We start from the raw sequence: 21,492 nt of genomic DNA on the forward strand, positions 1-21,492 counted from the left end.
CCTGCGTGTCAACCAGGCCTTGAAAACCCAACCCCTTTAAGCTATCAGGGCCGCTCTCAGAAACCCCATGTTGAGACACTGAGGCAGTCGCTGGCTGGCTCTTCAATAAAGTGACTTTGCTGTGAATTCGGCTTGTGTGGCAGCGTGGTCTTTGTGGAACTCCTGCGCACAACACTTTGATAAGATTTGTAGCCTAACTCAATAAAATGACAAGTGATAGGGAGGAAATATCTAAGGACTTAATCTCAAGCACTTGAATAGAGAGAACCCCACATATCTTGAGGGTGCTGGAACAATGAAAACCTCAGGGGATTTTTGGTTACAATAGCAGAAGGGAGAAATAAGGAGATAGCTTGGCTAGGCTGTGCCAGCATGGACTAGGAGTCAGAGCTGGGCTTTCTTCCTTCTCACTAGAAATGAGACCCCAGGCAAGTTATTCTATCTTTCTGAGCCTTAATTTCCTCATCTGAGAAAATGGGGCGTTTTGTTATTGTTGTATAGTGCATGTGTTTGGCACTTCGGCTGATTGTGTTTTCCAGAACAGGTGGCCGTCCCACCTCATATTTCTTTTGCAGTGTAATGTTGACATTCCTTTACTGAGAGGTGCGATGCATTTTTCTGCCCTTTGACCAAAAGAATGGAGTGGAAGTAAGGGTTCAGTTTACAATTTCTGAGGCTAGGTCGTAAAAGGCACTGCAGCTTCCCCTGAGGCCTCTTAGACAGAAGGGAACCAGCTGCAGTGACTGGACCCTCAAACAGCTCTGTCTCCTGCGTGGAGAGAAGCTGGCGTCTGCAGCAGATGACCAGTTTCACCTTGCCAGTCGCATGAATGAGCATGTTGGAAAAGGATCCTCCAGCCTCAGTCAGACCTTTGGATGAGGCCAGGCCTGGGGGCTCACACCTGTAATCTTGGCACTCTGGGAGGCCAAGGCAGCTGGACTGCTTGAGGTCAGGAGTTCCAGACAAGCCTAAGAGATAGAGTGAGACTCTATCTCTACTAACCCCCCCCCCCCAAAACAAAAACTAGTTTGGCATTGTGGCAGGTGCCTATAGTCCCAGCTATTCAGGGGGCTGAGACGAGAGGATGGCTTGAACCCCAGAGTTTAAGGTTGCTGTGAGTATGATCCCATGGCACTCTACGCAGCGTGACAGAGTGAGACTCTGTCACAAAACAAAAAACAAAAAACCTTCAGACGAGGCAGCCATAGTCAACACCTGACTTCAACCTCACGAGAGATCTGAACAGAACTGCTCTGAGGAGCCCTCCTGATTTTCTGACTCACACATTTCTCACGGAAACTGTGAGAAACATTAAAGCATCCCTGTCTTAAGACATTAAATTATTTATTGTGCAATAATAGAGAACTGATGTAGGTAGCTCATGAACAAATTTTCTACTTTCAAAGTCATGACAAACCCAGGCAAATAAGCATTATCCAAAGAGAAGATGCCTGTCTCTTGAGGCTAGGTTTGTATCATCCCTGTATCATCAAATGCTTCTGATGATGGCTGTCTGAAATATTTCTTGAGAAAAGGATCACAACAGTGAAACAGAGTGCATGTAAAGGCTCCTAGGGCAACACGTGGGACCCAGGCTCTGTTATCCCTGGGGCCTCCTCAGCACTCAGGAGGTGAACACCAAGGCCTGCACCTTTGAACAGCTGGACACTTTCCTTACCAAGGCTTTGATGCTGCAGGGGCTTTTGGGTGCCCTTCTGCTCCTGCCTCTGAAGCCTTTGGAAAAAGGTGCATTGCCAGGCCAGAGATCAGAATGCCCAACCCTCATGTACACCCGTGTCTGTCCTTGACAGTCAGCAGGTGGCGCTGCAAGCTCAGACTTCGTCACAAAACACACTTACCACTGACCATGCACCATTTTAGACTTTCCAGTAGCCACATTAAAAGACATAAAAGGAAACAGGTGAATTAATTTTTTTTGAGACAGAGCCTCAGGCTGTTGCCCTGGATAGAGTGCTGTGGCATCACAGCTCACAGCAACCACCAACTCCTGGGCTCAAGTGATTCTCCTACCTCTGCCTTCCAAGTAGCTGGGACTACAAGCGCCCACCACAATGCTCGGCTATTTTTTGGTTGCAGCCATCATTGTGTTTGGTGGGTCCTGGGCTGAATTCGAACCCACCAGTGTATGTGGCTGGTGCCTTAGGCGCTTGAGCCACAGGCACCGAGCCAGGTGAATTAATTTTAATAACATATATTATTTAACCCAATAGATCAAAAACATTCCAACAATTGAGATAGTTCACATTTTCTTGTGCTAAATTTTCAAAATCTAAAGAACATTTTGCCCTGACAGCACATCACACACTGGGGGCTCAAAAGCCACCTGCAGAACCTGGCAGCCGCCTGTGTGACACGGTGGAGGACAGAAGAAATGGGCTCACGAACCTGAGGGACTCAAAAAACACACAGGACTGGGCTTCACTGATCAAAATATTTTTATGGAGAAACCGACCCCTTGATAATATTCAGATGTCTATGTTTCTTTTGGGGAGTGGGAACAAAGCTGTTTTGTCCCAAGCTCAGGTTGTTTCTGCAGACGTGCGTCCTGATCCTGGCCTGTGTGGCTAATCCTCACGCACAAAGGCAAACACACCCTACGGTCCCCTGGCTTTCCTGTGGCTGGTGCAGTTTCTCTATCAGGTTACTTCCTAGCTCTGAACTTGTTTGACGTGGCATTTGCTGAAGGTTCCCAATGGGTGTGTCACCTCCACATGGCGAACTCTTCCCTATGACACCTGTACAATCTGGTCTAAGACAGCAAAATCGCAGCAGGGCACAGGATGCCCCTCTCAGCTTGGCCCTGCTTCAGGACAAACAGCTCCTTGTTACAGCCTTAGGAAGGGCCTTTGTCCTTTGGGCTGTATTTGCACAGGGCTTATAATGATGTTTGATTTCCCTTTTATACCCTTGGGATAATAGACACTCAGATCCTGGATGGTGCCTCAATAACACAGAGGTCTGTGTGTCAGAGACGTGGAAGGTTCAACATGGCAGAGGCTGTGGCATTGGGCCTGGGCAGTCCCCCTCTGCTGACAACAAAGCCATTTCACTTCTACTCTACATGCATTTACTTATTTTCAGAAAGAAAATATACCTGTGGTTCAGGCTCTGAGTGAAGTCAAAGGGTTTCTACACCAAGAGCCACTGCACATAAAGTCATCTAGACAGTGAGTATAAAGCACCAGGGGAACGGCACAGAGGGCTGCCAGGAAAAAGGGAAAACCAACAATACTAGCTTCAAAGTCTTTGAAGCAAAAGGCCATATAAAATCTCAGCAGAGCTGTGGCAACTCAAGGTGCTTTGTAAAGAGGGTCAGAGGCCAAGAACACAGTCAGCTACAGACTTCCTTCCATGAGACCCCCCTCCCCCCCCCCCGTGTTTCCTAAAAGTCCGTTACCCCTCTAGCAAGTGGGGGACCACGGAAGTGTTCCTGGAAAAGCACAGTGGGGACTTTACCATATCTGTTTTTTTTTGTTTTCAGAGCAGTAAGTTCCAAACCAATGGGCATCTTCCCCAGAAATAAGGCGCAGCCACTGGCCCTTTGGTCCCCTAGAGAACGTTCTTCTTGTAGGCTCTCAAAACTTCTAAATGGGGCTGAGAAGTCAGATAATGCTTCTTGACCTTGGAAAGTTGATTGAGTTGGGTGTGGTGGCTCACACCTGTAATCCTAGCACTCTGGGAGGCCGAGGCAGATAAATCGCTTGAGCTCAGTAGTTCAGAGACCAGCCTGAGCAAGAGCAAGACTCTGTCAATAAGGACAGTCGGGTGTGGTGGTGGGCACATGTAGTTTCAGCTACTCAGGAGGCTGAGGCAAGAGAATCACTTAAGCCCAAGAGTTTGAGGTTGTTCTGAGCTGTGATGCCACAGAACTCTACTGAGGGTGACATAGTGAGACTTTATCTCACACACAAAGAAAAATAATAAAAGAAAGTTGATTGAGAAGGTTAAGGGTCTCCTCTCCTTCTTCCAGAGGATAACCACACACAGCAGACCTTTGGGGCTTACCATCTTACCTGCTGCCCTCCACAGGCTTCCAGGATTTCACTGCCTAGTGGCTGTCATTCATTGGACCCTCCATAGTAGTACACAAAGCCCGGCCTGCCAGGAAGGAAAGGTCCCGCCACCCACCTGTCCCCATGGCCTGCAGTTACACTGAAGGGGGTGGGGGGTGGGATCTGTGGGTGCTCATCTAGTTCTCAGAAGAGGCTCTGAGAGTCCTGGGCAGCAGAGTGCTGACTCATCTCCTTCCCCGACTCGCGACCTGTGCCCGCCTGGCCTCCGCATGCCCTGACCAGGAACTGCGGGAGTCGTGCAACCCCGTGTCCTCCCTCCTGTATCCTCCCTGCCTCCACACCAGCCCACTCGTCTGGCCAGGGACTCTGGTAGCTGCGTGCCCTCTGGAGCCCTCCCTGCCTCTGCACAGAGCCCTTCTCCTGGCCAGAGACTGCTGGAGCCTTGGGCTCTCTGTGCCAAAGTCACTGGGCGCCAGGCACTCCCAGAACCATGCGTACCACCTCCAGCCCTGTTGCTGGATCCAGGTGTGTCACACTCCGGAGCTGCTTCCACAACCAGAACTCCCTGGCTGGGGCAGACCCAGAGGAACTACACAGGGTCACTCCCAACAAAGATCCAGCAACAATAGAGTGATCCCCCTGGGGTCTAATCTTGGAGAGACACCTCCCCAACTCTGAGGACAGCCAGAGGCAACAGTGAAAAACAATCATGAGGCAAAATCAACAGAAAAACTCTGGCAATATGAATAATCAGAGTAGATCAACTCCCCCAAGGATCAATGGGGCAGACACAGCACAACATCCCATGCACAAAGAAATAGCTGAGATGTTAGAAATTGAATTCAGAATCTGGATAGCAGACAAGATCGAATTAGAATTCCAAGCAGTAACCCAAAAGATATCTCAAGAATTCAACAAATTCAAAGACCAAATGACCAAAGATTTTGACACATTGAGACAAGAAGTTGCAGCCCTCAAAGATCTGAGAAACACAGTAGAATCCCTCAGTAACAGAATGGAGCAAGCAGAAGAAAGGATTTCTGACATTGAAGACAAAGCTTTCGAACACTCTCAAACTCTCAAAGAGGAAGAGAAATGGAGGGCAAAAACACATCACTCTCTCAGAGAGCTCTGGGATAATTCGAAGAAAACCAATGTTCGTCTTATAGGGATCCCCGAAAGTGACCAAGTGGCTTAAGAAGGCACAGAGTCTCTTCTCCGTGAGATTATGAAGGACAACTTCCCAGACATGCCAAGAGATTCTGAAATTCAGATAGCTGACAGTTTCAGAACTCCAGCACGACTCAAACCAAATAAGACATCCCCCAGACACATCATAATCAATTTCACTAAAGTTAATATGAAGGAGAAAATTCTGAAAGCAGCCAGATGAAAGAAAACCATCACCTACAAGGGCAAGAATATTAGAATAACTGCAGATCTCTCTGCTGAAAACTTTAAAGCTAGAAGAGGATTGTCATTGACATTTAATCTCCTAAAACAAAATAACTTTCAACCCAGGATCCTGTATCCAGCTAAACTGAGTTTCATTTATGATGGAGAAATTAAATACTTCAATGACATTCATATGTTGAAGAAATTTGCCATAACTAAACCAGCTCTCGAGGATATTCTCAGACCTATCCTCCATAAAGACCAGTGTAATCCTCCACCACAAAAGTAAACCCACCCAGAAAATTTTGATCAAATTCCAACTTCCACAGCCGCAAAAGGATTAAAAATGTCCACCGGATTCTCGAAAGGCTTATCAATATTCTCAATTAATGTGAATGGTTTAAATTGTCCTCTAAAGAGGCACAGGTTGGCTGACTGGATACAAAAACTCAAGCCAGATATCTGCTGCATACAAGAATCGCATCTTACACTAAAAGACAAATATAGACTCAAGGTGAAGGGATGGTCATCTATACTCTAGGCAAATGGAAAGCAGAAAAAAGCAGGCGTTGCAATCCTATTCTCAGATGCAATGGGCTTTAAACCAACCGAAATAAGGAAGGATAAGGATGGACACTTCGTGTTTGTTATAGGTAATACTCAATATGAGATTTCAATTATTAATATTTATGCACCCAACCAGAATGCACCTAAATTTATAAGAGAAAATCTAACAGACATGAGCAACTTGATTTCCTCCAGTTCCACAGAAGTTGGAGATTTTAACACCCCTTTAGCAGTGCTGGATAGATCTTCCAAAAAGAAGCTAAGCAAAGAAATTTTAGATTTAAACTTAACCATTCAACATCTGGACTTAACAGACATCTACAGACCATTTCATCCCAACAAAACTGAATACACATTCTTCTCATCAGCCCACGGAACATACTCCAAAATCGACCACATCCTAGGCCACAAATCTAACCTCAGCAAATTAAAAAAAAATAGAAATTATTCTTTGCATCTTCTCAGACCATCATGGAATAAAAGTTGAACTCAATAACCACAGGAACCTGCATACCCATACAAAAACATGGAAGCTAAACAACCTTATGCTGAAGGATAGATGGGACATAGACGAGATTAAGAAGCGAATCACCAAATTTTTGGAATAAAACAACAATCAAGACACGAATTACCAGAACCTCTGGGATATTGCAAAGGCAGTCCTCAGAGGGACATTTATAGCACCGCAAGCCTTCCTCAAGAAAACGGAAAGAGAGGAAGTTAATAACTTAATGGGACATCTCAAGCAACTGGAGAAGGAAGAACACTCCAACCCCAAATCCAGCAGAAGGAAAGAAATAACCAAAATCAGAGCAGAATTAAATGAAATCGAAAACAAAAGAATTACACAACAGATCGGTAAATTCAAAAGTTGGTTTTTTGAAAAGATCAATAAAATAGATAAACCTTTGGCCAACCTAACCAGGAAAAAAAGAGTCAAATCCCTAATTTCATCAATCAGAAATGGTAACGATGAAATAACAACAGACCCCTCAGAAATTCAAAAAATCCTTAACGAATACTACAAGAAACTCTACTCTCACAAATACGAAAATCTGAAAGAAATCGACCAATACCTAGAAGTATGCCACCTACCAAGACTTAGCCAGAATGAAGTGGAAATGTTGAACAGGCCTATATCAAGTTCTGAAATAGCATCAACTATACAAAATCTCCCTAAAAAGAAAAGCCCAGGACCAGATGGTCAGAATTCTACCAAACCTTTAAAGAAGAACTAGTACCTATATCACTAAACCTCTTCCAAAATATAGAAAAAGAAGGAATATTACCCAACACATTCTATGAAGCAAACATCACCTTGATCCCCAAACCAGGGTAAGACCCAACAAGAAAAGAAAATTATAGACCAATATCACTAATGAATATTGATGCTAAAATACTCAATAAGCTCCTAACAAACAGAATCCAACAACATATCAAAAAAATATACACCACGACCAAGTGGGATTTATCCCAGGGTCTCAAGGCTGGTTCAATATATGTAAATCTATAAATGTAATTCAACACATAAACAAACTAAAAAATAAAGACCATATGATTCTTTCAATTGATGCAGAAAAAGCTTTTGATAATATCCAGCATCCCTTCATGATCAGAACACTTAAGAAAACTGGTATAGAAGGGACATTTCTTAAACTAATAGAGGCCATCTACAGCAAACCCATAGACAATATCGTATTGAATGGAGTTACATTGAAATCATTTCCACTTAGATCAGGAACCAGGCAAGGTTGCCCATTGTCTCCATTGCTCTTTAACATTGTAATGGAAGTTTTAGCCATTGCAATTAGGGAATAAAAGGCAATCAAGGGTATCCACATAGGGTCAGAAGAGTTCAAACTTTCACCCTTTGCAGATATATGTATGATCATATATCTGGAAAACACTAGGGATTCTACTACAAAACTTTTAGAAGTGATCAAGGAATATAGCAATGTCTCAGGCTACAAAATCAACACCCATAAATCTGTAGCCTTTATATATACCAACAATAACCAAGCCAAAGAAACAGTCAAGGACTCTATTCCTTTCACAGTAGTGCCAAAGAAGATGAAATATTTGGGAGTATACCTAACAAAGGATGTGAAAGATCTCTACAAAGAGAACTATGAAACTTTAAGAAAAGAAATAGCTGAAGATGTTAACACAGATGGAAAACATACAATGCTCATGGCTGGGAAGAATCAACGTTGTTAAAATGTCTATACTACCCATAGCAATATACAATTTTAATGCAATTCCTATTAAAGCTCCATTGTCATATTTCAAAGATTTTGAAAAAATAATACTTCCTTTCATACAGAAACAGAAAAAAACCTCAAATAGCCAAAACATTACTCAGCAATAAAAACATAGCAGGAGGAATCACGCTACCATACCTGAGACTGTACTATAAATCAATAGTGATCAAAACAGCATGGTACTGGCACAAAAGCAGAGAAGTAGATGTCTGGAACAGAAAAGAGAACCAAGAGATGAATCCAGCTACTTACCGTTATTTGATCTTTGACAAGCCAGTTAAAAACATTCAGTGGGGCAAAGATTCCCTATTTAACAAAAGGTGCTGGGTGAACTGGCTGGCAACTTGTAGAAGATTGAAACTGGACCCACACCTTTAACTGAGATAGACTGTCACTGGATAAAAGATTTAAACTTAAGACATGAAACTATAAAAATACTTGAAGAAAGTGCAGGGAAAACTCTTGAAGGAATTGGCCTGGGTGAATATTTTATGAAGAGGACTCCCCAGGCAATTGAAGCAGTATCAAAAATACACTACTGGGACCTGATCAAACTAAAAAGCTTCTGCACAGCCAAGAACATAGTGAGTAAAGCAAGCAGACAGCCCTCAGAATGGGATAAAATATTTGCAGGTTATACCTCCGATAAAGGTCTAATAACCAGAATCCACAGAGAACTCAAATGCATTAGCAAGAAAAGAACACGTGATCCCATCTCGGGGTGGGCAAGGACTTGAAGAGAAAGTTCTCTAAAGAAGACAAACGCACGATCTACAAACACATGAAAAAAAGCTCATCATCCTTAATCATCAGAGAAATGCAAATCAAACTACTTTGAGATATCACCTAACCCCAGTAAGAGTAGCCGTCATAACAAAATCTCAAAACCAGAGATGTTGGCATGGATGTGGAGGAAAGGGCACACTTCTACACTGCTGGTGGGAATGCACACTAATACATTCCTTTTGGAAGGATGTTTGGAGCATACTTAGAGACCTAAAAATAGACCTGCCATTCGATCCTATAATTCCTGTACTAGGTTTATACCCAGAAGACCAAAAGTCACAATATAACAAAGACATCTGTACCAGAATGTTTATTGCTGCCCAATTCATAATTGCTAACTCATGGAAGAAGCCCAAGTGCCCATCGACCCACGAATGGACTAGCCAATTGTGGTACATGTATACCATGGAATATTATGCAGTCTTAAAGAAAGATGGAGACTTTACCTCTTTCATGTTTACATGGATGGAGCTGGAACATATTCTTCTTAGCAAAGTATCTCAGGAATGGAAGAAAAAGTATTCAATGTACTCAGCCCTACTACGAAGCTAAATTATAGCTTTCACATGAAGGCTATAACCCAACTATAGCACAAGACTATGAGGAAAGGGCCAAGGAAGGGAAAGGGAGGGGGGAGTTAGGGTAGAGGGAGGGTAATGGATGGGGCCACACCTATGGTGCACCTTAGAATGGGTACAGGTGAAACTTACTAAAGGCAGAATACAAATGTCTACATACAATAACTAAGAAAATGCCATGAAGGCTACGTTGAACAGTTTGATGAGAATATTTCAGATTGTATATGAAACCAGCACATTGTACTCCTTGATTGCACTAATGTACACAGCTATGATTTAACAATAAAAAAAAAAGAAAAAAGAACTCACCCCCTTCTTCCTCTCCCCACTGCCAATTGTCCCTATTCTGTAGCCTAAATCATTAGCTCCTTCCTCCCTATTAAAAAAAATCATTAAAAAGTCATACAGTTAAGTATAGCTCCGTTCAGAAAATTCAAGTACATGTCTAAAAGGGGCAAAACAGTTTCCATGCCCCACCTGATGCCTCTCTTGCTCTGGCAAGTTTCCCTGTGACCTGTTTTCTCTGTGTAGTTTTTATGGAGCGGGGATTAGATGGCGCTGGGTCTGCCTCACTTGGTTGCACGTCCTCATGCCTGCTTCACTGGCTTGCTGGGGTGAAGGTTATTAGAGAAGCAGGATATAGGCTGCAGATTTTTCAGAAAAAGCCAGAAACCTCAGTGGAGGGCTGGCTTGTGAATACTTTCTCCTGCCTCATTTCTTGGTTTCCAGATGCTCCATGGAGCCCACAAGAGCAGGGTCGTATTAGCACAGTGCCGTGAGGTGATGGCAGGAGGCCAGCTCCTCAAAGCCTTTGACACCTGAGATCTTATAGGACCCTTAGATGCCTGTGAGTCGTCTGGCTGAGCAAGATGCCCACTGCATGGACAATTCCAGAGCTGTTGGAACCGGGACAGCCAGCTCAGTGCTAAGCAGAAGCCAATGACACCCTGCCCCACCCCAGATCAAGAATTGCACAATTATGTGTCTGCCTTCTGTTCTCATGGTCCAATGCAGGACACCTGGGATTTAGTCGTGATACTGCAGTTAATTAGCTGTGTGAGCATAGGCAAGTCTTTCTTCTCTCTGTCCTGAAATTCTTTGAGGATCTGTGAGTCAGAGGGAGATGATACCTGCCCTACGTAGTATATAGTGTTGTTCTGAAGACTAGAATTGGAGAAAGTGTTTTGAAACGTCCAAACCAACTTGTAAATATGAGGTATTATTATTTGTTAGCCTTGTGTTTCTTTGTCACATGGTTTCTTCTTCCAGACAACATGAGGACACTATTTTAATTAGAAACACAGCTGACTTGTACATCGCCCTGCAAGGCTTCTTTCTATTAAGCAGACCAATTGCAGACACATCTAAAAACATGGCTGCTGCACCAAACCACAAAAATGATTGTAAACATTTCATACAACATGTGTCTCCCAGCCAGCGTCTGGGTGGGAAGAGTCGGAGTCAGATGTGGCTCCTCCATTCTGAACCGTTTCAGGGTCTGCTCTGGACCTTACTTCTTTTTCTATCTCTCTCTCACACATACACACATTCACACTAATATACCTTTTCCCTCATGACATACTGTATATTTATGAAATAAACTAGGACCTTGTGCATACTGTTTTGTGACTTTTTCCACTTACTATGGCTTGTCCATTTTTTTTATCATTGGAAGAGAAAAATTCTCTTCCAATTTCTTAAGGAATATAGCAAACCTAAAAGTCACAAAGAAAAAGACTGATACTATGACTACATAAAAACTAAAATTTTCTATATGGAAAAAGATACTATAAATAATCAAACAGACCAGGAGAACATCTACATAACATTTATGAGAAAGGGCTAATATTCCTAATACAGTAGAACCTCTGTGGCTAACCACCTCTCTACACTGACCACCTCAAGTTGACCTGATTTTCACAGACTGAACGTGCCCTACATGTACATATGAGGACAGCAGGCCTGGTTCCTTATGGTGACCACCTCTGTATGTTGGCTAGTTTGTTACAGTTCCTTAGGTGGTCAACTTATAGAGGTTCTACTATATTACAAGTGAAAATTCCTACACACTGATTTAAAACTAAAACACAGGCCGGGCACGGTGGCTCACACCTACAATTCCAGCACTCTGGAAGGAAGATCCCTTGAGCTGAGGAGTTTGAGACCTGCCTGAGCATGAGCAACACCCCATCTCTACTAAAAATAGAAAAACTAGCTGGGTGTGGTGGAGGGCACCTTTAGTCCCAGCTACTGGGGAGGCTGAGGTAAGGGGATCACTTGAGCCCAAGAGGTTGAGGTTGTTGTGAGTGATGATGATGCCGTGGCACTCTGCCCAGGGTAACAGAGTAAGACTCTGCCTCAAAAAAAAAAAAAAAAAAAAAGTTAAACAGCACAAAAGAAAAGTGGGTCAAGTTGTAAACTGACAATTCATAAGAAGGGAAAAATAAATGCTGAATTTGCACAAAACAAGATGTCAACCTCTTTAGTAGTCATCATTTCCCCCCCCATTGAATTGGCAAAGGTTTCAAAGACTGGTGACACCTAATATTGGCAAGAATAGAGAAAATCGACACTCCTAAACTGTTGAAAGATATGTGAATTGCTATATCTTCTTGGGGAGGTAATTAGTAAATGAGCACGACTTTTAACCCACCTGTCAGACTTTAACCCACAAAAATAAAAGCACTACTACTAAAAATGTGTTTACAAAAAATGTTTATTGTAGTAATGTTTATAAGAGAGAAAAAACTGAAAATAACTAATGTCTGTCAGTAGGGGAGAGCTGAATGGATTATGATTTGTGAGAGCCTGGAGATTCAGAAAGCTTGAGTGGGCCCCAGGTGACCCACCCAGAGCCAGGCACACGGCAGGCAGCCATGTGGGCCCCAGGTGACCCACCCAGAGCCAGGCACACGGTGGGCAGCCATGTGGGCCCCAGGTGACCCACCCCGAGCCAGGCACATGGCAGGCAGCCATGTGGGCCCCAGGTGACCCACCCAGAGCCAGGCACATGGTGGGCAGCCACGTGGGCCCCAGGTGACCCACCCCGAGCCAGGCACACGGCGGGCAGCCATGTGGGAAAGGCAGCTGGTAATTACACAGCATAATGCCATTAAAATAAAACCCAAAGCCACTGAGATGTGAATACATATTTGTGTACTGCTGAAGGCACAGAGTGTTACGTTTGGGGCTAGGTATTCTTGGATCTACTATTTAAAAGAAAAGGAAGTAATTTTTAAAAGCTGAATACTGATTAAGGCCAACACTGTGTTAACTCAAGCTTTTTCCAAGCTAGGCAAAGTTAAAAAGAATGGAAGGGGAGAAGATGCTTATGGGATGGCAGAGTCATTTAACATGGTATGACAGTAATGTCTTACAGAAGGTAAGGTCTACTAACACTTTTCTTTTGATCTAACATTTTGGCTCCTTCTAGAGGTGAGAGAAGAGCGACTGGGAAGGCATATCTACAGCACCAGGCTGCGGCCGGGCTGGGGGCAGGAAGGCCTTTTTTTTTTTTTTTTTTGCTGTTTTTGGCCAGGGCTGGGTTAGAACCCGCCACTTCTGGTATATGGGGCCGACACCCTACTCCTTTGAGCCACAGGTGCTGCTTTGGTTTCTGACTCCAGTGTCTCGTTGGGATTCAGTTGGAAGAAAAGGGCCCTGCAGCTCGTCTGAGGGGAGATGGAGGCAGAATCAGTCCAGGGAAGATGGAGGCAGAATCAGCCCGCCAGATGCTGGCTTTTCCTGGATCGTTCAGGAAAACAGGTTATGACTCGTGGGAAAGGATTTGCCTTCAGTATTAATACTGGGGATGACACTTACAGCAGGGTCAAAGTAAATTCCATACAGCAGGGTCAAAGTAAATTCCAAAAGCTAGTTATTAACTTTAAAAGCAGCAGCTGTGCTTAATACCTGAGACAGCTCTTGGAGAATCTAACTTCCTCTATTCTAGGAAAACTGAACTGTCAAATTGGGAAAACTTCAGCTTTACTATAACTATCCTGTTCTAAATGTACTACCTACCAAGAGGGGCTATGATTCCCAAAATGGTATAACACTTTGGTAAATGTCTCTTCCACTGTTTAGGAATGCAAACAACAGATTTTATTTTGGTTAAAAAGTAAAAAAGAAAATCAAATTTAAATGATATTTCTTTTTATTTTTTGCTTTTGAGACAGAGTCTCACTCTGTAACCCTGGGCAGAGTGCTATGGCACCATCACAGCTCACAGAAACCTTAAACTGTTGGGCTTAAGATATTCTCCTGCCTCAGCCTCCCTAGTACCTGGGACTACAGGCTCTCACTATTACACTTGACTAGTTTTTCTGTTTTTAGTAGAGATGGAGTTTTGCTCTTGCTCAGGCTGGTCTTGAACTTCTGAGCTCAACGGATCCTCTAGCCTCAGCTTCCCAGAACGCTGGGATTACAGGCATGTACTCACACCTGGCCTTAAATGGGTATTTCTTGTGGGGGAGACTTGGCCTGGTCATGACTATTAAGACAAGTTAATTGAGTCACTTCTTTCAGTTCTAAGGTGGGTAACTGATATGGCCCCAACACAGAAAAACACATGTGTTCTTATGATGTTGAATTCCAAGAAGTGACTTTAAACTGTCTTTTGGGATATCAGATGGACAAAAGAAGATGTATCTGGAACTACAGTGCCTTGAACATATGCAAATAATCACAAAAACACAACCCGGCAAGATGAATGGGTGGATTCCTCTTAAAGGAGACACAAACAATTCCAGGCATCTGCCCTGTTCTCACCACGCTGGTCCTTGTTAACACAAGTCACCATGCCTTGGGAAGGCAGCCTTCTGGGCCCCGTGACCATCCTTCTGCACCAGGAACACTTATTAACAATTTTAGGGACAAAAAGCAAACCTCACAAAAGTTGTGGTCTTTTGTGGAGGAAAAGGGGTGAGTGAGGAGAGTGGGTGAGTGAGGAGAGTGGGTGGATAATCTTTCACTTCCGTTCTCTAAGGCCAGGGACACAGGTGGGAGTCTGGCTGGGGGACTGTGCACAACCTCTCATCCCAAACCTGAGGGATATGATGGACTCAAAGGGGAAGAGCTCCCATTCAAATGTCCTTTATGATTTCTTTTAGTCAGATTCTTTTCATGTTTTTCTGCCTTTCTCCATTTCTACAAGGCAGTTAACAGAACAGGGACCAGCTGGCTACCAGGGAAGGGACAGTGAGCACGGGGCATTTCTGCAGCTGGCATAGGGAACATGGGAATCTACTTTCAAAATGCGCCCCAACTAAAACCTACAGAGGCTGAATAAGCCGCACATGGCTCTGTGCACAGCCACCTCACCTCACGTAGCCTTTCAGCTGTCTGGTCAGGTTACTACTGTCTGCCTCACGGGGGCTGACATCTGGGAGCGCAGGCAGGCATGGGGGGTGCTGGGCTGGTGGGGACCACGCTGCATTTCTTCTTGCGCTCTGTGGCTACAGGGCTGAGGAGGGACTTGCCACTGGGCTCATGCTCTGCTCCTGAGGAGGTCTGAGACACAGGTGGCAATCTCAGGGCGGCTCCTCGTCAACTCGCAAGACAGCATAGGAAGTGCCAGGTCTCCACACAGCCTCCTTCAGGTCTCTCTAAGGAACACTCACAGTCCCGGGGACCTAGGGGTCTGGGGACCTGTGGGGGATCCCATTCTCCCCTTTCCTCAGTCACATGAGTTTTACTCCTTATGTGGCCGCTGCTGCCCCATCCCCTCACCCAGCATGGGTGAGGCACAGATAGAGCCTCTGAAAATTTCTTCTATAAAGCACTTTTTTCCAGGTGGACAAAACGGCTACTCCACTCAGTACTCCCCAGAGTGACTTCCTATCCTTTGGAAAACTGAGGAAATGATCTGTTATATGTTCTGTGTGGCCAGCTAGGGTCTTCTGCGATGACCCTGCGGCCAGGGTGATCAGCCAGCTTTCTATCATCTGCATGTGATGGGCCTGGGGTGGCCCTGGGTTTTCTATTGACAAGGAAAATTCAAAAGGTGCTGGGAAAGCACCTCTTTGTGTCCATCTATCTAGTTTCAATCAATCATCTTGGGAGAGAGTCACCATCTTCCTTCACACTAAAGGGGTGAAGGGCAAGGATGCAGGCAATGAACACAGCATCATTTCACACATGGATGGAGGACGGCAGGGTGGGCAGGACGGGGGCGACTAAAGGACCCAAGCCCACTCCATCATTAGATGCCTGTTTTTTCTCACTAAGCAGCTTGCCTCTGAAATCTGGATCACCCATCATGTGCCTTCTAGGATAAAAGTGGTTAACTTGGAATCCCTCTGCGGCATCCCCCTCCTTGATGGGGTAGGTGGTGGTCCCTTTGCTGTCACCCTTCATCTTGGCAAATAAGAACAAGCTGGGAGTGGTAGGGGAAGGGCAGAGCAAAGTCCAGATAAAGGACTGAGAGAGGGGTCACGTGCTTGGATTTATGTGGGTTCCCTACCTCCTGGCCCCTGTCCTGCACAGGACACGACTCACTATCTGCTTCCGAAAATGATCCCGACTCGTCGCTGGAGTTGGTTCCGTAAGACTGCTCACATTTAATTTGGGGTCGGACTGGGTTGTACATCCCGTCTCCCATCAGGCCTGGTTCCTGATGTTCGGTGGCAAGGAACTTGGCTCCCTGGGAACAGGGCGAGGAGGAGAACTCACAGAGAGGGAGGCTGCAGGGGGAGCCCCCGCTCCCATCCTCTGCATAGGAGTAGGAGGAACAGGAACTGGAGGTCCTGGTCCTGGTCTCCAAGGGGGGTGAGCGTGGGCAGACTTTGATTGGCACCGGGCAGCTGGTGTTGGGCCGCATCCTTCCTGGCAAGTGGTCAGCCATCAGCCCCCCATGGGAGTAGGCCTGTGAGGTAGGGAGAGACTGGCCAGCTCCCACCCACAGGCCCTTTGGCACCGGCTCGGAGAGGTCTTTGTCCAAACTGTTCACCCCCAAATATGAATGCACCGAGGTGCTCACTTGGTCACAAGTGCTGGAGGAGAAGATGACGCTCCTCCGGTCCAGCTCACCCTCCTGTTTACAGAGCGCCTCCAACCCGGGACCCCTCAGGGGGGACCCCATGGTGAAGCTGGACACGTCCTTCTGGCCCACATGGGGCTGTCCGTAATTCCCTGTGAAAGGGGTGCAGTCAGTTCTAAGGTCACCCTGAGTGATCCCCTTGTCAAAAGGGCACGCTGGACTCCTGGCAAAGTGTTGCTGGGATGTACCGGGCAGGCCAGACAGCTCCACGCCTTTTGTGATGCTGAACAGAGACCGCAAGCAGGAGGGCGAGGACAGGCTCCTGGCCCGCTCCAGGCAGGCGGCCCCGGCAGGGGCAGCAGGCCCCAGGTCGGGGCTGGGCTGCTTCCCGTCCATCTCCACGTCCCCAGCTCTGTCCTTGGCGTCGGGCTCATCTCCAGATAGGCAGAGGGTGACGCTGTCGTCCTCATTCTCTTCACTGGGAGGCTCTCTCTTAATTTGCCCCATGGCCAGCCCCGGCTTGAGGATGCTGCCGGAGCTCTCCTCACTGAACGCACCTGCGAACCCCGAGCCGCTGTGCGACGCCGCGCTGTAGACGTTCTTGGTGCACGCCAGCTGGTACTTCTTGTACCTGGGGTACTGTGTCAGCACGTCCTTTTCCGAGCTGTCCTTGGCGTCCGCGGGCACGTTGGTCTCGGGCAGCAAGGCCTCCCCCTTGTCCGCCACCGGGAGGGCGGCGGCATCAAAGCTCACGGGGTCTGGAAGCGTCGGGCCGGCGGGGCAGGCCGCCCTGGGCGCGTCGGCGGCGTCCATGGCCTCCTCGTCGTCCTCGTCCTCCCCCGCGGAGTCCTCGGCGCCGCGCGCGCGCTGGCCGCCATCCTTGCGGCACACGCACAGGCCATCCTCGCCGCTCAGCAGCTGCGTCTGCAGGAAGCGGAAGCAGGAGTCCTCCAGGTTGTGCATGCGCAGCAGCTCGGCGCAGCGGATCACCTCGCGGATGTTGTCCCTGCTGAGCAGTAGCTTGGCGGTGTAGGCGAACTGCAGCAGCGGCCCGAAGCCCCTGGCCGTGACCTGCAACACAGATGGGAAATCCCAACGTTACCATCAGCACAGCTATTGTCCCGAACCCCTCTACTGAAGCAAAATGACCAGACAGAGCTCCGTCCCAGGATAGAGGCCGCGGAGGGGCAGTTAACCTCGTACCGGCTCAGCAGTGACGCGCTTCCCTTAATGAGCGCCTGCCTGGTGCGCGCGGTGGCGCCTCAACACAGGCCCAGCGGATCCATAATCACCCAGGTCAAGTGGCTGCAGGGCACGACAACCGGTCCAGTGTTTACAAACGCAAGGTGACAATGGGAAGCCTGTTAATTTCCCTCCCAGTCAGTCCTGAATGGAGAGCCATTCCGCATAGGGGCTGCTCCAGCAGCTCACTTGAGCTAGAGGTGGGGTAATTGTTCTCTTTGTCACCCACGACAATGGCCGTAAGGCCCTGTTAGTTTTCCCTCGTTCATTTATAATGCGAAAAGAGCATTAGAAACAAGGGCTTTGCTCACCCACCCTGGTTGCTATTTGAGACGTGCAGGGGGCCCTGTCAGACCTGATCTTCCAGTGATACCTGCCAGAGCTGATCCAAGCAAAAGCAATGTTCTCAACAAGAAATTAGCCGCCAGTCCAGGGTGAAGGGGGGTGACAGAGCTCAACAATCTGGCCGTCATTTAAATGGCTGAAGCTGCTGAGAGGCACCACGCACTGTCTAGTTCTTCTCTAATTAACTGGCAGCAGCTTTGCCATGCGGCTGTCTTTTTCCTGGTAAATCTTCAGGGCCAATGTCATTTGCTGCTTTTCTATGGTATTTTAACACAGATTGAAAAACGTACTATTTACGCACAGAGCCCACACACATGTGAGCACACACAATGCCTTAACAATTAAGAACATGCTGCCTGAGGCCATTGGTTTTTCAGACGGAAATGGATTAAACAGTGGTGTTCTGGGTAGGCCTCCTTACCCTCTCAGAAAGCCATCCATCCTCTAGGCTCTGTCAAGCACTGCTGACCCAGGAGGAAGGGGAGGTGGATCTATGAATCACCATGCACAGATCAAATGAAAGCAGAGATCATGGGGCCCCTGCTGGAAGCCATGGTAACAATGATCAAAAATTTCAGCTGGGGGAATGAGCGCAGAGCCAGCTTGGTAGCTGACTGCTCTGGGCATTAAGTTCACTGTAGCACACAGAACCGCAGCTCTTGCAAGGACTCAAGTCTGTTGTTCAAGATTTAACTCGGACATAACTTCTTTGGGAACCCTCACCAATCTTTTTATTCTTATTTTGTAAAATATTTATTTTTTTGACACAGAGTCTCACTCTGTTGCCCTGGATAGAGTGCTGTGGGGTTGCCATAGCTCACAGCAATCTCGGGCTCTTGGGCTCAAGAGATCCTCTTGCCTGGGCCTTCGGAGTAGCTGGAACTACAGGTGTCCACCACCATGCACCTGGCTTGCTTGGGCTTGAACTCCTGAAATCCTTCTGCTGTGGTCTCTCAGAGTGCTAGGATTACAGCCCTGAGCCACTGTGCCCGGCCACAGTCCTTTTAGAGAAAACAAATGACACTGTGCTCTCAGCTCCCACAGCAAGATAATGAAACATCCTGGGCTCTCCAGGGCAGCACTGATTTTATATCACTGCATTTTTTTCCAGAAATTTCTTAAGACCTGTAACTGAATGGGATTTTCAAACTGATAATATTTTTGAAGTACTTAAATAAAAGTCAAAATTAAAAAATTCTGTCCAATATTTTAACCAAATATAACCAGGCACGGTGCCTGACCAGAGATATTGGTTAAAAAACAAAACAAACAGAATCCTGACCACTAGACCTACATTTAGTTCTACACAGGCAATCACTGCTGCTCCTTTTCATTACATAATACTTAATTGTGTTTATTTCTACTATAAGACAGGAAGCTTCTTCAGATCAGGGATGGTTTTTTTTTTTTCCTTTTTCTTTCTTTTTTTTTTTAGAGACAGAATCTTACTTTGGTAGAGTGCCGTGGCGTCATAGCTCACAGCAACCTTCAGTTCTTGGGCTTAGGCGATTCTCTTGCCTCCGCCTCCCAAGTAGCTGGGCCTACAGGCACCCGCCACAACACCCGGCTATTTTTTGTTGTTGCAGTTTGGCTGGGGCTGGGTTTGAACCCGCCACCCTCGGTATATGGGGCTGGCACCCTACTCACTGAGCCACAGGTGCCGTCCTCCTTTTTCTTTTTTTTTTGGAGACAGAGTCTCACTCTGTTGCCCCGACTACATCATCACATTGGCATCATCATGGCTCATTGCAACTTCAGGCTCCTGGGTTCAAGGGATCCTCTTGCCTCAGCTTCCCAGGACCACAGGCATATAGCACTGTGCCTGGGTAATTTTTCCACTTTTTGTAGAGATGGGGTGTTGCTTTTGCTCAGGCTGGTCTGGAACTCCCGAGCTCAAGTAATCCTCCTGCCTCAGCCTCACAGAGTGCTAGGACTACAGGTGTGAGCCACTGAGCCCGGCCCCGGAATGGTTTCTCTGCATCTACCTGTGATAGGGTAAATACGTGATAAAAACTTGTAATATTATGTAAGTTACTGAATACGTCGTAAGTCTAACTGCACCCCTAACACACTACTACCACGCGCACAAGGTGACCACACAGACTCTTTACAGGTGTCGTCTCAAGTGACCTTTGGAGCAAGGCATTGTATAAACCAGTCAACTAAACCCATCAACTGAGCACAGGCAGGCAAGAGAGAAACCTTTTCTGTTTTGTCCCTTAGGGTCAGGGAAAAGGAGCGCATCTAACCTATTCTGTGTTGTGCTGAGCTGACATGGTAACAGATTTAGCCAGTAGTACCGACTATATCTATTTTATGTATGTTCTCCTGGGAACATTTAAAAGAGAGTAAAGAACCAAGGAAATGCGTACTTACAGGTATAACTAAAGAAGGTGGTAAGAATGCCACATGACTTCCCCACAGAGAGGGAGATGGCCGCATCAAGGCAGGGTCCACCCCTCATAATGCCACTACGCTCCTGGGCTGTTGCCCTGGGTAGAGTGCCGTGGCATCACAGCTCACAGCAACCTCCAATTCCTGGGCTCAAGCAATTCTCCTGCCTCCGCCTCCCAAGTAGCCGGGACTATAGGCGCCCACCACAATGCCTGGCTATTTTTTGGTTGCAGCCGTCATTGTTCTTTGGCCTGGGCTGGATTCGAACCCACCAGCTCAGGTGTATGTGGCTGGCGCCTTAGCCACTTGAGCCACAGGCGCTGAGCCCTTATCATCTTTCCTTTTTCCTCCCTTCCCTTTCTTCTTGTCTTTTCTTTCTTTTTCTTGTTTTGAGCTAGCATCTTAGTCTGTCACCCAGGCTAGAGTGTGATGGCATCATAGCTCATAGCAACCTCAAATTCCTGGGCTTAAGTGATCCTTCTGCCTCAGCTTTCAGAGTAGTTGGGACTACAGGTGACCGCCATGACTCCCAGCTGATTTTTCTATTTTTAATAGAGACCAGGTCTTGCTCTTGCTCAGGCTGTTCCTGAACTCCTGAACTTGAGCAATTCATCTGCCTCAGCCTTCCAGAGTGCCAGGATTACAGGTGTGAGCTACTGAGGCTGGCCTATTTCTTCTTTTTTTGAAGGAGGGACTAGGGCTGGAGACAGGGGAGCGTTCATCACTCTGGACCTACTGCCCCCGGACAGGAGCTGCTGCCCATTATTTTTCTTTTATTTTTATGCTGCTGGTCTCAGTGAGCCTTGCTACTATCCCTCACTGTGGCCTCTTTTAAAGAAAACTTCTTTAAGCCAGGGACACCCATGGGATCTTTAGATCAGGGAGCAGTACTAGGAGTCACCGTGTACCAC

The 21,492-nt window shown here is 46.5% G+C and overlaps 1 protein-coding gene across 5 annotated transcripts in view; it reads right to left on the reverse strand.

The window, feature by feature from the left end:
- Positions 1–21,492, reverse strand: part of BACH2 (BTB domain and CNC homolog 2) — a 431,172-nt gene that overhangs the window by 9,959 nt on the left and 399,721 nt on the right. For all 5 annotated transcript variants that reach the window (XM_053591945.1, XM_053591947.1, XM_053591946.1 and 2 more), the window contains one exon: positions 16,085–17,671. In XM_053591945.1, coding sequence (XP_053447920.1) covers positions 16,085–17,671 — 1,587 coding nt within the window. The remainder of the gene's footprint in view (positions 1–16,084; positions 17,672–21,492) is intronic.

Source organism: Nycticebus coucang, chromosome 5 (genome assembly GCF_027406575.1).
Source record: "Nycticebus coucang isolate mNycCou1 chromosome 5, mNycCou1.pri, whole genome shotgun sequence".
Lineage (NCBI taxonomy): Eukaryota > Metazoa > Chordata > Mammalia > Primates > Lorisidae > Nycticebus > Nycticebus coucang.